Genomic DNA, 18,237 nt, shown 5'->3' with positions numbered 1-18,237 from the left:
ACTTTAACTCCCCTCTGCAGTGCGCGCTGTCATACCATGTTGAAATGAACCTTAAATGAAAGGTGTGGGAATTTGCAGGTTGTATACAACTTCATTTTCCATACAAGAATTCTGACAGAACTGACGCTAAATGACAGGTGTACCTCTTGAAGTCTGTAACAGTGATGACAAAAGACTACATAAAGTAAGTTACAACATAAATGGTGGGCATACTTGATACAGTGTACAGAGACTATGTACCGTCAAGAATCTGAATGCGCATCACTCTCATCGTCCAGGAATGCACCATTGTGCGTCTCATGTCAAACAAAGAGCTTTATAGGCTGGAACACCCCTAAGTAATGGGGCCAGTCTTCGCAACATATCTACACTGTAGCCAGTATAGATCACCGTGGGTCTCCGCAAAGTTGCAGAGACATCGCGGAGACTTAAGGACAAAATTAGTCTCCATGACTTGGCCACAAACTACGGAGATGTCACGGAGACATAGATCTGCGACCAGCTGGAGACTGGAAAAAGTCTCTGAAAAAAATTGAACATGTGTGATTCTCTTGCACGTCAGGTGCTGGCCTTTGATGTCTAAGTTGAAAGATAACAACAATGACGTTGAACTTGTATCATTAGCAGCCAAGAAGTTACATGAGAAAGCGGAAGCGAGAGACAAGTCTAGGGCTTAATATAACTGTTCTTTTATAGCTTCTCTCTTCCCTAGATGCTCTCTCTTTCTCTTCTTCGGAGAGAGAAAAAAAAAAATCATTTATATGTACATGTACATTCACTTCCCTCTTCCTAGAGTTGGCCCAACTTTAATATAGACTAGCAGAACCCAGAGATATTATTTGGGAACTGGAGGTGCTGCCCCAAGACCTGCCTCACTCCTGGATAATCTGCTACCCCTGACGCCATCGTCTGAGACGTTCTCCCAACATTCCCGGGCCGAGACCTTGTTTTCGTTGGACAGCCTGCAAGTTTGTAATAGGGACCACGGGCCGAAGCGCTGAATGCCTCTTTAAGCACCCTTTGCTGGCAATCAAAATATCACTTGCTTCAATCTCCCCAAACTCCTACCCCCTCCTCCATCTCCACCCATCTCTTAGACTTCGCATGTCTACGTGCCTCCCCAAAGATCTGCAGGGCACCGGCCATGAAATACCAGGCACGGCTCATCTTTCTTCCAATTTCAAATTGAGGTGGACGAGCTTTCCCCCTGCTGTCTTTGACGATCACAAACACAACAAAGGAAATCTTGGCATGCTCTCCTTAAAGGAAGACTGTCCACCCTTTCGAGTCTATCAGCAAAGGTGTGAAAGCCATTTTCTCCCCACCCCACCTTGGGACTGTGAACTCCTCTTGACCTTCACATGATCTCTTCTCCAACAAATAAAAAGAGCAGAGCTATCACAGGAAATGATAATGCTATAAAGTAGCGATGAGGATATGGCGTGTCAACCCAAACCATGACATCTAGCTGCCACTACAAAGAATAAGCATCTTCATCAGTCTCATTCCTAAAACAAAGGTGAACCTGGTTTCGATGACAAACTGATGAATGCTGATGCTGAAAGGAGTAGAGACCACTTGCACAATACTGAATGACAATAATGTAATATGAAAACAAAGAGAAATGATAGCGATGATGATTAAAAAAAAAATGAATGAATAGATAACTTTGGGAACTGAAGCACTGACAAACAATATGCCATCATTCTTATAAGCTACTTCTGTCTCTTTAGGTACATAGAGATCTAATTTTAACATTTGTTAGCCACATATATATGTACCCATAGATTGATGATTTTATACAAACAATTCATCTATCAAATATGCAACTATACTATCAAGCAGACAAGTAGATGAATCAGCGAATGAATGAATAAAACTTGATTGAATAAAAAAAAAAAAATCAGCAGAATAGCGGACTGCTGTTGTGGCAATACCCATAAGTCCACCTGTTGAATGTGGCCATACCTGATAGGTGTCTCATGTTGTACTCCATCCTCTCCCGCCTGAATTTGGGCAAAGCACCACCCCCCTGGGCTGGGGTAGCAGGTGTTGTTCCTGGTCGTCTCTGGACAGTGCTCGTCACAGTAGCAGTACATCATTTCGGTTGCTAGTACTGTACAGAAGCACAAATGTGGAGAAAAATGAACACAAGGTTAAAGGGTTATCAACGCATTTTGAAGACCAACTTGAATAAAATGATCAGTTTTAACGTAATACGGATGGAAGTTGTGTAAATATGGGCATAAAATAAGGTATAAATCTGTCTTTGTGTTGTATCAAAAAGTACATAAAAATGCTCAGCCCATATAACATAATACAGATGTACCGATGTCATGCTTGATCAGTAAAAATCTTTGGGTATCACAATGTTGCATCCAAGTGTATCTCTCCCTATAATATCCCTTCTCTCAGTCTCTCTCTCTCTCTGTTGATGGTAATTAAGCCTTGAACTGTTCGACTAGATGCAGTCATACGCCATACCTGCAACCTTTCTACAAATACCTCCATCTTTTTTCTTGGAGGATGGAAATACGAGCTCCCAACACTCACTTCTAGCCTCCGAAACCTGCAAGGTGTCAAACGCATGCCAGCCAACAAAGGCTTAAATTGCAAACTTGATGTTTCAATCACCGACATGTTTCAGAGTGAGAAACTCCACGAATACATTAGTCCAAATGAGAAAATACGGCAGCGTACAACCGGGTTGGATGCGTGACACACAGAAAAAAAAAAAGCGAGACAGGGGGGGAAAAAAAATCCTCATCGATTACAAAGTCTCGAGATTAAGAATTGATCCGCCACACAGGCACAGCAAAAGGCCACACTTCCAATGCAGTCTGCGCACGTAACAAATCAACGATTGGATTCACCGATACAGACTCTTTCGCTTCCTTCGCGCTCAAAGCAGGGCGAGTAAGAAAGTAGGATTGTACCCTCCTGAACTAGAATAACAGTGTCATGATACTGCTGAGGGTCCCAGAAAGGCAGCCCTACACAGGTTCATGTGGTACTGCTTCGGCCAGGCAGTCACAGGCGTCAAATGTTCCACCAAAACAAGACGACTTGTAGTGAAATCTGATGCATGGTTTTGCCTGCTCTAATTTTCTTTGACCGCAGGTTCACAACCCCTTCTAACAAACAAAAACAAACCACTGAAGCCCTATATAGAGGTATATTGCTAGATGAGAGTCATCTTACATATTCTCTGAATGTATAATTGAAGCACATCTGAATAAAGGTAATCACCATTGTTACTCCTCCATTTTCTATTTACTGCACTTTCTATTGAGTAGCTGGTATGAATTTGTAAGTTACGGTTAATAAACACACCTGTTGAAGAGCACATGAAATCAATGTAACACAATAAACGCACTGATTTGGGTTTTGACAACCTGCATGGTGTGGTGGTGTGGGGGGGGGGGGGGATGGCAATACCTATAAACAACAGCGACATTGACAGTAGTGTTCCATACCTTCATAGTATCGCATGTAGTGGTAAGCCATCTTGATGTTGAGATTTTTTTTGTGTGTGTGCTTTTTATACCCAGCCTTCATGCAGAAATTATCAGTTTGGGTCCACACCAAAGTCCAGTAGTGACACTGAGATCCCGTATTGTTGAGCAAGTATCTTTATTCCATCACATGGCCTCCGAGTGCTGAGCGTCTTCGCTGTATAGTCGACTCTCGCTATCTTCCTCTGAGCAGTAGAGATGATCGGAGGGAGGAATTGTGGAAGTGAACTCTACAAAAGTCTTGCCAGGAACTGACCGAAATATGCGCAAGCCCCGCGCTTAATAGCATTCAACCACTCCACTTGCGAGTCAATTCCAAACGATGAGTAATTCATACATAAATTCAATGCTGTTTAAAAGCTCCATATGTGCATGCAAATGTGTGCGGGAAAATGCCAGCATTCTCTCTCTCTCTCTTTTTATCTTCTTAAACCGATGGAGGGCCGTTTACTGTCAGGAAAATGCATCCATTCATTCACAAAGATGATAAGTTGCAGCCCCTGAGCCATCACTCGCTTCTTTGCCCGGGCTACCTCTAAAAGAGAGCTCTACAAATGTAATTCAACTGCATGTTTCCTCTCATTCAAGCTCATCCATAAATCTCTGCTCTCTCTATCTCTATCTCTATCTCTCTCTATATATCTCAGACTCCTTTTCCTATGTAAAAAATAAAAAATTGCAATGGGATGCTACTGTACATTGTACATTGTATCTGTTCTTGGAAAAAAGAAGCATCATTAAACCTTTGATGGCATCCTAAATTACTTATGCAGGCTTTCCTAAACCGGCATGTACCTGCATCTTACTTTATAGACCTGTACAGTCATATGCAGACTGGATTCCACATTCCATATTTGTGTAGAAACTTACATTGTAAGTTTCACTGTCAATATCATTAACTCCATGTCATCTGCTTTGACATTCTTCTCCATGCATCATCCCATTGTCAAACTACAATGCTATGCACCCTGAGCTATTCAACAACCCCCATATCCAAGTCAGTTTCAACACACAAAGCTGTATCACTACATCCTGTATTCATCTTTCAGAGTATGACTATTTTGACTCCACTTCAATGTAGAACTGAATGTAGCATACAGTACTGTAGGAGTACGTATATTCGTCACCTGATGTACACCAGCCGCAAAATTGTCTGCAGCCATAGATGAAATTACACATCGATTGTAATATGGATGCTCCTCATTTGTTTCCATCAAAGCGTTAAAGGGGAGGTTACCCCTGACAGACCTACCGTACCAAAGAAAAAAAAAAAAAAAAAAAAAAAAATACCCCCAAAAACACAACAACAGAAGAAGAATGACAAGCAAAACAGACAAGTGGAAAATAGAGTGACATCATATATTCTAAAAAGTCGAACAGTTTGAATATCCACTGGCTATAAAATATCATATAACAGCTTATCTGGCTTAGTGCAGACACTCAAGAATGAACATAGTCATCATACAATCTTTTGTATTCCCTTATTAATGCATTTATGTACACATGACAAAGGATCTGTGTATTAAACACACTTTCTCCCAGAGAAAAATGTTTGTGTGTGTGTGTGTGTGTGTGTGTGGTTTTTTTTTTTTTTCCATCTTTGCACAAGATACTGGTTGCAACTAGTGTCAGTTTTTGCTGCTATCATCGACCTGCTTTGCTGGACCATGCATTTTTTTTTTGGAATAATTTACAAAATAGTAAGACTGGTTAACTTGCATAATGCTACATTTTATCTGACATCAAGCTATATTATGAAAAAGATGCTTGATACAAGGTTTTCATATTCAAGACAATGATACTTCTACAAAGGCAGTTGATAATTCTTACATTTATGCTGATTTTTGCATCTAACTTGAATGCCTTTTTTTGAGTAACAATTGGGGGGGGGGGGGTGTACATGTCACCTTTTGTTCCCAATGCTTAGTCCTACACTGTCAACTGAAAGTAACTGACAATGACATGTATAGGATGGCTGTACCAGGTACATTTATGACACCTGGCAAGTGTCAGCTATTCACTGTTCGGTATTCAGGGTTGATAACACACTTTGACCGTAACATGGGCACTCCTTGTTATTGCCCTCGATGAATGTGGAGCTTCGTTGAGCTGGCAATTGCGTCTGACAGCTCAATATGAGAGAGCCACAAAACGCTCATTCAACCATACTGTTAGATTTATGTGTCGCGAGGAGATCGTTGCTTATGCAACGATGTATGAAGTAGAAACTGCATTCGCAGCATCAACAATGCCAGACATTTTTTCCCTTTATTACCCCTTTTTTTTTCTTTTTGTGAGGGCTACGTTTCCCACAAGTAAACTAATCATTGTCCATGCGATGCCTCTTGGCAGAGCTGAACTCTGCGAGTTGAAATCATGTGGGGAAGCAGATGGCACACGGACCAGAGTGTAACAAAAAAAAAAGGCCATTTAAAAAGCAGCCATATTGGTACGCCCAGCCAAGATTGCATCAAATGCTTTTTGCAGAGGGTATTCAGTATCACTCGCCTTGTTTGTATGAGTAATATTCTACGTTGTGTGCAGGATGCAATGATATATTGTGAATAGTGATTCTGTGGTGACCTCACTTTTACGATTCTAAGAATTGGAAACTAAGGGCAGGTAACTTTCTCATGCCTTCAGATGAAAGGTTCCTTTATCAGCTCCAAAATTGTGAAGTGTTGTACCGATGTATAAAAATGCCAGAACTGAATAAATTCATTACTTGAGTCTTTACTGTGGGATCTGCTGCTAATGACAATCTTTCATGAAACAACTTCTGTGGAAGACAAGACCACAATGTACAGTATTTTGATACTGTTGCTAACTTTCAATTTTCTAAAAAGTGCTTTACGGCAATATCTATGCGCACACACACATTTTGCTTCAACATTCAACCATCAAAGATGCGCTTATCTACAAATTTTCTGAGGCAGAATCACAATCTATAGAGGTGTTCGAAGCATTTTCGGGTGATAGACAAACGCAACTGTGTTTTCAAACACATTTTTATCTCTAATAAAGAAGCCGAGGTCATCCTGGAGGATACGTACGTGCCATAGGTTACAAAAAAAAAAGCGTGCCTCAGCTAACCTCTACTTCCCTGGTCCAACAGCAAAAAGCAGCTCCGCAGCGAGGCTTTTGAATCACGATTGTAGATGTCTAGATAAATGTGGCACCCTGAGAATCACGTTTCGAACCACGTTCATAAATGCCATTTGAAACAGGCTTTAAAACAATGATTCCCTCTCTCGAGTTGGATGAACACAGCCAAAATAAGGCAGATTCCAAAGAGCAGTCTGGGGGATGCTGGCATTTATACATGCATCTCAATGAAAACAAATAATTTCTCAAATCAGGGAGATTCTTATATTCTCTTGTCCAGATGACAAGAAGGGACATTTATTGAAGTTTTCAAAAAGCCTCCTGTAGAATAAGGGAGACTTAGAAGCTCTGCAGACTGACTCGCAGACTGCTATGACCCCCCCCCCCCCAAAAAAAAAAAAGATAAAAAAATTTGCTGGTAAGTCATATAAATGCTGATATATTCTAGGATATCTAAACACCTCCTTTGTTGTAGCTATAAGTACATGTACACAGATAGGATTTACTATATGAATAAAACATAATTTGACAATGACTTCATTGTACATTCACTATAGGAGGAAAGAAATGACACGGTTTTAATAACAAGATCAATTTGCTAATTAGACACACGAGATTATTAAAAGAGAATATATATCATGCTGAATGATGTCAACAACAGGTAATCTACTACATCTGCCACTGAATAATGGAAAGAATTTATGGGCACTTGTGTGTGTGTGTGTCTTTCCTCCGTCAACTATTTCCCAGAATGCCATTGCTTGTGTTCTTTTGTGTTGGCGAGATGGGAGTTTCTGACAGGATTCTCACACCCACCACAGGTGAAACTCTCGAACAGTGCAACGATAACGTCCATCAAGCATCTTTTTCTTTGCGGAATGCAAGTGAAAGAGCGAGAGAGAGATAGAAAAGTGAGGATTCTGAAGTGTAACACGATCTAATAGGTGTGCTCCGCACCTAGGTGTTCTGCTGGATGCTTACGATGACCGCTCTCAGAAAATTTCAATGCAAATTCAGGTATTACTCATCCTCTTCAAAGGAGGGAAAGCGTGACTTTTCCCTCGATTCCCCCACCCTCTTTTTCTGTCATCCCGATAAATTTAGGCACCAGGTAGAATCGTGATGCTCTAACCTGACTAAGCAGGTGAGTATGTAGGTCAGGGGAAGAACCATTTGCTTTTCGCGTTGTTTTGTTTCACTTTGTGTTTTTGTTGGTTGTCAAGCCATGTCATCATACTTGAGTGGGTCACCTGTTTTTGTTATGTTTTCCTTTCCTTCATTTCTCTTTCACACTTCTCTTCTCCATTTCCATTTCCCTCAGCCAATCTTCCTTTCTTTGAGCTGCCTTTCTCATCTTTCAAGAGTTACATGTTTTATTTATCGTCCGTTTCACTTCTCTGGTTGTAAAACACTCAAAAAGTAAAAAACTTTAGATTCTCTCTCAGATCTGCATGATGTCAGTGGATCACTTTTGCTAATGCACTGTGAGCATAATGGACAGCAGGTCTGCTCTGTATTAGAATTTCTATTTTGTGCTGGTTATTTTGTGGGTATGGCTGTTTTCTTTCATTCAGTGTTGACAGCAGTAATTTTACCTCCTGTTTTTCATTGCCATTAAACACACAATCTTTTTAAGTCTAGTAACAATAATTCATTTCATGCCGACTCGCTTTCTGTGTCTTCATAGAATAATCAAATTACAGCAACTGTATGACAAGTATGTTGAATTACTGAGATAATGTTGCATACACAGAGAGAGTTAAACCCTCATCCCTCCAAGGAACACAGGAAGAAACTGTTTAGAAATGCTTTGAAATAAAGCTGTAAATTTCCACAGGGCATAAACTATAGAGATACATTCTATTGAAATGCAAAAGATCTTGATACTTTATAAAAACTTGATATCTTCATTGAAAGCATACATGTGCTTCTAATTCTACCTCTGAAAGCATTGAACAAGTTGCAATTTCTCATTTACAGAGAGAGAGAGAGTATTCCGGTTCGGGTGCTGCATATGTGAATGCGCCACCTTAGTCAGATTTGTTTTGCTTTTTAAATTAGAACATTCAGTGCGTATTAACAGTATTCATACCATTCTGGCATTGAAATCTATGTCATTCTCTATTCAGAATTTCCCCAGTAGTTGTGCTTCATATTTCATATCATAACGCATTTCCAAGATGTATTGTGCTCTTTTACAAAACAGAAATATTAAAAAGGAACATCTGTCATCATTAAAAGAAGGGGCAGTCTCATAATGGTAGTGCGAACGTGTGAGGATTGTTATTATTCCGTTGCCCATTAAATTGTCTGTACGATGAAACCTTGGTGAAGGGGGGGGGGGAGGGGAGGGTATTATGAGTGCATGGGGTAAGGGGGTAGCCTATGCACCTGTCTACAAGTAGAGATGCAACTAGTGTCTACACTCCAGAGAACACCAGCGAATCACACCCCCCCCCCCCCCCCATCTTCCACATCCATCCCCAAAATCTTCATACATAACTCCTGGTTACCCCCCATTTCCCTATCTATTCCCCCATTTCCCTATCTATTCCCACATGCACCTCCATGCTCTTCCCTACCCCCCCCCCCCTCCACCCCATCACATTAGCTGTTGCTTGACAAGGCATCTCCTAAACTGATCGCATCATCCTCCATCAACTCCCCGTGTGCCGTGCCGGGGCAAGGTGAGGGGGATTACTCCTGTCAGAGGAATCAAACGATGAATTCTAGTGTAACGTCCAGAGTAAATAGCCGAAGATTGCCTCCTCCCCCAGCCCCATGGCAGATGCATTATCCCCTCTCTCTTCTTTCAATTGTGACTCCAATCCCATCCAACGCCTCTCATCTCCCCTCTGTATTATCATTATTTTCATGCCATCACATTTCTTCCGCTCTCTCTCTCTCACTCTGGAAATGATGACTGACAAGGAATGTGGAAATGAAATATAGTCAAATATCACAAGCCACATTTGAAATAATTGTGCGATCACACCTATATGCACATACTAGCAATTGCAAAATTCACAGACAAAAGTCTGAAATAATCCTGAAAAAAAAAAATAAGCCTACAAAAAACATCCATGCAAAGGGTACTGTACAACTTCCCCTTGCCTGAAACATGGCCTGAACATTCACACAAACTATGACACACAAAAGACAACCAGCACAGGCTGAACATACACAGGCTGTTAGAAGCATTCAAAAGGACCTCCAGGCTCAAAAATTATGTACTGTGTATTTGTTTTTGCTTGAAAAACAAATACCAATGATACATCTAAACTATGGCTGTAAAGAGAAAAACCAAGAAACAAAGGTGTTAACAGAATTCATCAAACATATTTTCATGACCAATGTGAATTCACTGCAAAACTTGGGCTGTTTGTGTACACCTTTTAGAATGAGACATGTGTACATTGTATATCCATATTTTCAATGTTTAATGCATCTAAATCATCAGGACCTCTGAATCAAAACTGTTAATGAGGGAACTTTTGTTTTAGGATGGAAGTGCTGTACAAGACAGAGTTTAGCAACTGTGCTTGTACAACTTAGAGGGATCTATAATTTTGGTTGAGACCTAATTTCAGGTTTCTAACATGTTTTTGTGAGATAATGAGAAACCTCTTATGAAATATGAAACAGCATGTAATTCCATGAGGAATTCAACATTTATTTGATGAAAATTGGTTTTGAAATGGCTGAGATATCCAAAACAGAGCAATTCTAATAAAGTGTGGGACCCACCTTTTATTACGATCGCTTTGTTTTACTTTGCTTTTGGATGTTTCAGTCATTCCATACCCTATTTCAATCAAATGAACTTTGAATTCCTCTTAAAATGGTATGATCTGTACTATTTCATAAGAGTTTTGTTGGTATCTCGCAAAAAGTTAAAAGCCCAACTCTCATCTCCACCAATACTGCACCATCCCTCTAACTTCTCATATATTAGCACTTTCGCAGAGGCACAACACAGTGCAATAATAATAATAATAATATTAATGATAATGATGATGATGATGATAATAATAATAATAATAATAATAATAAATAGTAATAATATATAGGCCTATTTTCCTCATTTATTCTGCCCTAGACTTTCATCTATAAAGGAAATAAGAACGAACCCCCCCCCCCCCAAGAAAATTAAAACTCCCAAAAATGGCAACATTACACAGCACTCAAAGTGGCATTTCACCAATCAGGTACAAAAGCAAAGACAAACATTTCTATTGTTTATATATGAGCATCACTATTCAAAATGAAGGAGTACAGAGACTATGCTGAATTGACAATATCACCTGTACTCTGTCCGTTGGATGTTGATAATCTCAGCTCCCCAATGAAGAAAACACAATATCCGTGCTCACAGGGCGATTACTGGAAAGCTTCTAGCATTGTTTTTTCCTCTATCGAGCAGTCCACTTGCACGGATCAATGGCTTATTTCAATCAGTACCAACCGCACAGATTTCCCTTACACACTTCCTCCACGCTTTTCCAGAAATCTACACTGTACGTTTGGATGTCCTTATTGCTCTGATGTGGCTTCAAGCTCTCCCACAAGCAAACAGTAACATGAGACGTTATGTGACGAAAGAAACAGAACACGCACAGGTATTCAAAAAAAAAAAAAAAAAAAATGAAACCAGTGCAGAATGCAGCATGAAACTATGCTTGATGATAAACTACATGGATTTGCTGCAAAAAACAAACTGACCTGTATTTTTCCTGTTTTGAGTCATCGCAATTAAACAGAACTGGATTATATACATTACATTTTCTCTGTATTTTTCACATTTTTTCTTCCTTGTTGAAGACGTGCGACCGCATTTGACCTTTTCACTTCAGATTCAATAGAGCTTAATAGAATTACAATTATATAAGAAACTTGAAACGTACGTGAGCAACAGTCAAGACATACTCAAATACTTGAAATCGTAAAGAGAGGGAGAGAAAGAGAGGGAGAGAGAAAGAGGGACAGAGAACTACAACCACATGAACAAATATCCCTGTGTTCAGAGCAATGGGATGAAACAAATTACCAAAAATCATTAGATAAAATCATTTTTCACATATTATTTTTTTTTTCTTCTAGAACAGACAGAGGTCACATTTTACTCCATTCACATTACAACCAACTCTGAGATTACCTTCCCTCTGAAGGCACTATTTGTCTTGTCTCTCGCAGTTTCCGAATATATTTTCTCTCCCGAAATGTACAACTGCCGTCGTTACTCCCGCCTCTCGCGACCATCACCAGTTCTGCAGTCAAGTTTACACATACTCCCCGACAACCTGTCACACTCCAGCACATTACCAAAATAAACAGGTCTCTGTCAGTCCATATCAAATCCATGTTGGCCAAAGAGCAACAATGTTTTTACTACTCAAATTCATGTTCCCTCCCTGAAACATTATCCTTATCACTCTCCCCCTCTTTCTTTCTCTCTCTCTCTCTCTTCCTTGGTCTGTCTGTCTGTCTGTCTGTCTCTATTTCCCTATTCTCTCTGCTTGAGTTTTGCTCGTTTTATCTCCAGGAATGTAGCATTTGATGGTTTACATCTTGTCGTGCCATGCACGTAATACAACATGTACATGTAGTTCTTATACATCACAAAGAATTATTTGGAACTTTATTTTCCTGTATGAACAAGACTAAAAAAAAAAAGAAAGAAAGAAAAAGAAATCTTACGCATATGTAGATGGTCTTACTTCCCAAGGGTAGCCTCTTCAGTGTTTAGCATTGCCAGGTACCCATTTCAACACCTAGGTCGCAAGGGACCTCACAGACCACATCTTGTCTAAAGTCGTAAACACTTAGCCAGGACTAGAACTCGGGACCTCCTTTTGAAAGTCAAGAGTCTTCTCCACTATACCACAGTGTCCCCATAATTTAAATACATATTACTTTATGCAAGAAGAAAAGTGTTTAAAAGAGAAAATGGCTTAAGACCAAAAATGTATAGCCTGTGAATTTCTTACATGATGTTCTACAAAACATTCCATTATTCATCATCACTTAAAACAATCACTCTAGTCATTTGGCCACATCAATCGGGCTTATTTACAATCAAGCAGCATTTTGCAAATCTGTGTTACTTTTGGCAATCCATCAACAAAGAAAGGCATAGCAATCTGTAAAACCAACTACTATGAATGCTCAGTCCTACTTATGCATTTTTGCAACCACATAAAACATTGTAGCGTTTTGATTTAGAACACAAATCAGAGGCCGAGGCAACAACACACCAATATCTGATTGTTGAGAAAAAGGAATATCAATAGTTCCACACTGCAACTTGCAAGTGTGCCAAAATCTATTCCTCATTATGATGTATACTTCTGCATTTTAAGGCAGGTTAGAAGTGTATTACATCAGTAGAACTTTGCTAAACATTCTTTCTGCAAAAGTAATGACAGCACAATGTTTACAAACATGTTTTACTCCTTCGCGATTTTCGTTGTAGGTAACCAACCATCTGAAAAGATTTGATTTTAGCTGCCGAACTGGTAATCAAATGTGTAACGCGTGTGTGTGTGTGTGCATAGGATAGGGGGCATGGATTAGTCATTAAGTTGTCACAAACTTAAACAGCTTCTCCTTATTTGCACTGATGTGCTTTCACCTTGTGACAAGTAAAATGAGAGACTTCAAGCCATACCCTCGGCAGCACTACTTCATCATGAATAGGAAGCAGTGACAATGCAACAGGGACGGCAAATCTTCATCCCGACTTCACCGATGTACGGGCCATGTCGATGGGTAAATTGACACACCACTTTGCCAGAGTGTAACTTTACACGAAATATAAGAAATCATGGAGGGGGGTAACGACGGGCAGAGCAACGTGAATGCCGGCAGAAATCGTCGGGAGCACTCGCCTTCATACGTGACTCACGGCAGGGACTCACATTACATTTGCAAATACTGGGAGAGGAATGTGACTATTGCAAAGAGCTGCTGCTAGGCAGAGCAGAGAGGGCTTCCCAGCCAAGTCCATATTCCCAATTTCATTAATTTCTGCAAATTTCACTTTCAAGAAGTTGAGATGTACAGTACACACCACCGTGCTCTCTGACTGGTCACCTCTCTTACGAACTGTTACACTCCTCTTTAGAATGCACTGCCGAGATGCTCTCGGGCATTCAAGAGGGAGGTGGCTCTAAAGAGGATTGGGGAGGAAGGGGGTAATAATGATGGGAAGAGGATAAGGATTACAGAAGAAGAATGCCAATTCTTGCTGAATTTTTGACATTGATTTTTCAGGAAGTTTTGGAGCTGGTTGATATTGGCAGAATGCATTTAGGGGTACATCGCCTCGAGTGTCTACCGCGGATGCAATTTGCAACTGACATCCTGAGATCGATTGATGTGCACAAGCAGCATGAAATTTTGAGGTAAAGGAAAAACTACAGCTCAAAAGCTATTCACTGGTCATCTTCATACTTCTCCATTAATGGAAAAAAAACAAACAAACTTTCAGTCATCTTTTCAGGGGAATGCAACCCCACCCAATTTAAGGTAAACATTACATGAAAAGCACAAGCAAATATTATCAGATGGAATGCGAGCCATTCTCATTAGAGAGAGATTACATCTGTAAAGAGAAGGTAGATCTTTCACAAGGAAACCAGGCCAGTCATGCTGCACGTGATGAAAACGGCACATTTCCTTCTCTGCTGCGGGATTTATCATCACAATATTCCTCCTTCCAGGGACCCAGGGAAGGGATGGGCTTTCACACTCCCAACATCTCATCCTCATCTTTGGTATCTCCTGCATCATTACCACCACCCATCTCTCCCTCTCCCTCTCTCATCTTCTTTTCTCTCAAAACAGCACTGGCAGGAGCAGAAATTAGACAGTCCTGCCCGCCAGTCCTGAATCAGCACTCGGAAGGCTCTCGGCAAAATTATATCAACAGTTTGCGTCCTGACTGTCCGTCAATCAAACCAGGGCATCCTCGAGAACTAGTTCATCAAGTGATTCGTTTTCTTGCACTTTCTCCATGGTCTTCTCGGACTATCTCCATCAATTATATCTCCCCTCCACAAATGTTGCACTCTGAAGGCTATTTGGAAGCACTTCACACGACATCACCACGCTCCATCATTCACACTATCAAAGTATTGAATTGGACGGTTTGATGTCTTTCTACTAAACCTGATGAAGAAAGAGTTCCACATAATATTCCAGAATCAATCTTCGAATTTGATCATTGGTGCAGTGAGATCTATCTTTCTGCCACTGTATCTTGTTTCTGCTCTGACATTCTCTACTCACTCCCCGCGCATCTCTCGCAATATCAATTCTATCGCCCTCTGCTCTAGACAAACCAACTCTCATGCACTCCTCTGACTTCCACCTCCTTTGTCTCATATCCCTTTCTCTCTCCCTTTCTCCTCCTCCAAAAAATTGCCAACAATTCAAATACCTGTCTGAATTACAGCTTAAGGTGAAAAAAGTCAGCTTGTTTCATCACCTCTTGTTGTCAAAATATTGTAGAGATAAAGAGTCATTTCAACTCATGACTCCTGCAAATGAAAGGAGCTGAAAGATAGGTTAAAGGCAAGGGGGAGTTCAAATGTGCAGCACTACTTTCCTTTAATGATCTCATGTGTTGTTGATATTGGTGGGGGGGGGGGGGGTAGAGGGGAGAAGAGGGGGATGGCAAGGTGGAGGGGAGGGGCTCTCATTTCTAAACTTTGATGGGTGTCTAGCTAAGATCTGCTAGAGGTGGGCAGCACTTCCGTAAAGAAGGAAATAAATACAATACTGTTTTAAAATTAAATATCAAACAACAGCACTGCAAGACACAATAATTCCAGAAACCAAGCTGGTCGTCACATGTACTGTTTTCACTGGCCTATCAATGCAATTTGGTTTTAATGTAAAAAACAGACACTTATCAAATGAGATCAACGACAATGCTGTCAATAACAATGCGGGCTGATATCATCACAATGAAAATCAAATCTCTCTAAACCTAGACATCAAGCAAGCATGAAAGGGAGGGTTGCACTCAGTATACTCTTTCTCAGACGAAAGTCACATAATGTTCCTCAAAATTTAAATAAAAGAAACAAAAGAAAATCCTGAGTGCATACAGAAGTAAAAGTCTGATCAGATTTGCTACAGACCTACACATGCCCAGCAGCTAAAGGACAAGTGAAACTCACTGCGAGGCAAGTAGAATGTTCCAACACTTGCCTACGAAACTTACTGGACACTAGTCCAATATGCCCTTTTGGAGAGGCGGTGAATAGTAATGTCAGGCTAATGGTTATTGATCTGCTTTCGTGGTAAACCAATTGACATGCAATACCACGGGGTACATGCACTATTGGGAGTAAAGTCACCCCAGTGGGAAGAGGCAAGGCCACTGCCATGAACCCCTCTCAACGGCGGGGAGAGAACATTTGTAAAGAGCCTTTTCAGAGTGTCGGATTAGCTCCCACAACCAACTGCCGGTGAACTCCATACACAACAGTTTGAGAGGCCAGGAAGTTTAGACTGCTAATAATGCGACATGACAACTGTGAACATGTTTGCAGGCACGGAGCATGACCCCTCGTCAGAATCGACGCCCGCGATCCGTCGGATGAGAACCACTTTTGAGAATCAATGTACTGAATATCCTCCGAACAATGACGGAACAAGTTTCCAGGTACGCACCACTGATCCTATCTCGCTCGCATTGCCCAGGCTGAGAAGCACACAACCATAGCAAGGCAAGAAAATCATTATTATGTTTTCCTTATACACATTCTTGCCAGAACAATGAATATGATCTTTTACACTAAATTTCATTTACACAAGTCATTCCCCCCCCCCCAACACACACAAAAGAATTGAGGGTGACACGAAAAAAAAAAAATGGCTTCAGCAATGGTTGCTTCATTTCTTCCTGAATCAAAAGTCCTTGTGGAATGAAGCACTTAATAAGTTGAACACAATTTGTTGGTCACATCTAACGGAGAAAAGAATGCACACTTGGCTATGCTTTTGGTTGTTTTTGATGCTGCCTGTTTTTGAGAAAGAGTGTGGGATGGAATCCAACAAAATACTGTGTACAAAATAGTTCCTTACACATTCTTGATGCACAGACATTAACAAACATTGTAAACTTTGAAAGTAAATATGGCACAAAATCAAAAGAGCAAGCATAAATGGCATATCCTCATGTAGCTCACAGCTGTGTAGTCTTACTTACAAAGTCAAAATAAGTAAATACAAGACCAAGCTAAGCTCAACCTTCTCAACTGTGTTTAACAGTAAAACCATTCTGAGAGCAACAGCATATATCATAATGGTATATCCCGTACTCAATTGGAAAACACATACTGGCAGTTACAGACCACATCTGATAAGAATACATGTTGAGACACATGCATGGGAGGATTGTGATTTAAGTTTGCTTTAAGATTTGCAAAAAAAAAAAAACCCAAACAAACACACAACAAAAAAAATACTTGATGTGCATGGAATGTGTTTCTTAACACCTTGAAAGAAAAAAATGCTAAATCTACCCAGATTTATGCTAATCAGATTGACAGCATTACGCAAAGCAGCTTAAAACAATACCTGTGCCAGACTCGGCCACCATAATAAGATTGCCAAAGTAGAGCAGAAAATGTGATAGGAGTGTTATGGCAAAAACAACAACAAAAATAAACCACAAACGCAAATAGGCTTACATGCACGACTTCAGTCTGACCTTCTTCATTCTCTGAATCAGTACACTGATTTAGTGTGTGTGCCACAAAGCGTTTAACAAACAGCTGAACATTCAATGATGTTTAAGATTCCGAGAATGCTTTAATACAAAGGGGTGGACACCATACACCTTAAATACTGTAACTTGCACCCATAGGCCTTTGAGAATAGCTCTTTCACAATACACTGTACATCACTTTCTGCTGATTACCAGTTTTGAGTCACCTGTAGGCCTACAAACTGAAACCATCCTCACACTTTACACCCACATTTTGCCTGAAGATGCACTTGAAAACGTTAAGTGTCAGACGTGTGTTTGCGCAGTTTCAGCTCAGACCGATGAACTGTTCATTTGCAAAAAGTGAAAGTGCATCTTTGAGCTACTGTATCTAGACTTATGGTATTTGGCTACTGCCTTCAGATATTGCCTCCATTCATATGCATTGTCAGTATTAATGTGGCCAACAGGATTGGATTCTGGTTTGTGTGAAGATGTGATATATTCCCCCAATTTTCCCTTTCTGTTGATACTTCCAAGTTGTTGGTTTTTTAAATCAAACATGACTCAACTTATATCCTCTATCAATAATATGTTACCAAGATTCACATTCTTAAAAGGAAATTACATTGTAAGAATGTGCAGACCAGTAGCAAAGTGCAATGGAACAAAGTGCACTGGGACAAATCTCAAGAAGAAAAAAAAATAAAATCCTGGCACAAAGTAAACCCTATCACAAATCCTCAATGACAAATTGACAAGGAAATGGAGTGAACAGCACATTGCTTGGTGAGTGTATGGACCACCACCACATACAATACTGGCAAATGTCTGCACTTGATGGTGTGAAAATGGCTCAATTCATGAGAGGGGCCGACTTGGTGCATTTATCAAACA

At 40.3% G+C, this 18,237-nt stretch overlaps 1 protein-coding gene across 1 annotated transcript in view; it reads right to left on the bottom strand.

Annotated features, from left to right (window-relative positions):
- LOC140229067 (bone morphogenetic protein receptor type-1B-like) overlaps positions 1–18,237 on the bottom strand; it is an 83,988-nt gene that overhangs the window by 28,173 nt on the left and 37,578 nt on the right. Inside the window, 1 exon segment of the mRNA XM_072309326.1 lies at positions 1,969–2,116. Coding sequence (XP_072165427.1) covers positions 1,969–2,116 — 148 coding nt within the window.

This window comes from Diadema setosum, chromosome 5, assembly GCF_964275005.1.
Source record: "Diadema setosum chromosome 5, eeDiaSeto1, whole genome shotgun sequence".
NCBI classification, from domain to species: domain Eukaryota; kingdom Metazoa; phylum Echinodermata; class Echinoidea; order Diadematoida; family Diadematidae; genus Diadema; species Diadema setosum.
The sequence above is the reverse complement of the archived record's forward strand: the minus strand, read 5'-3'. Positions and strand labels throughout refer to the sequence as shown.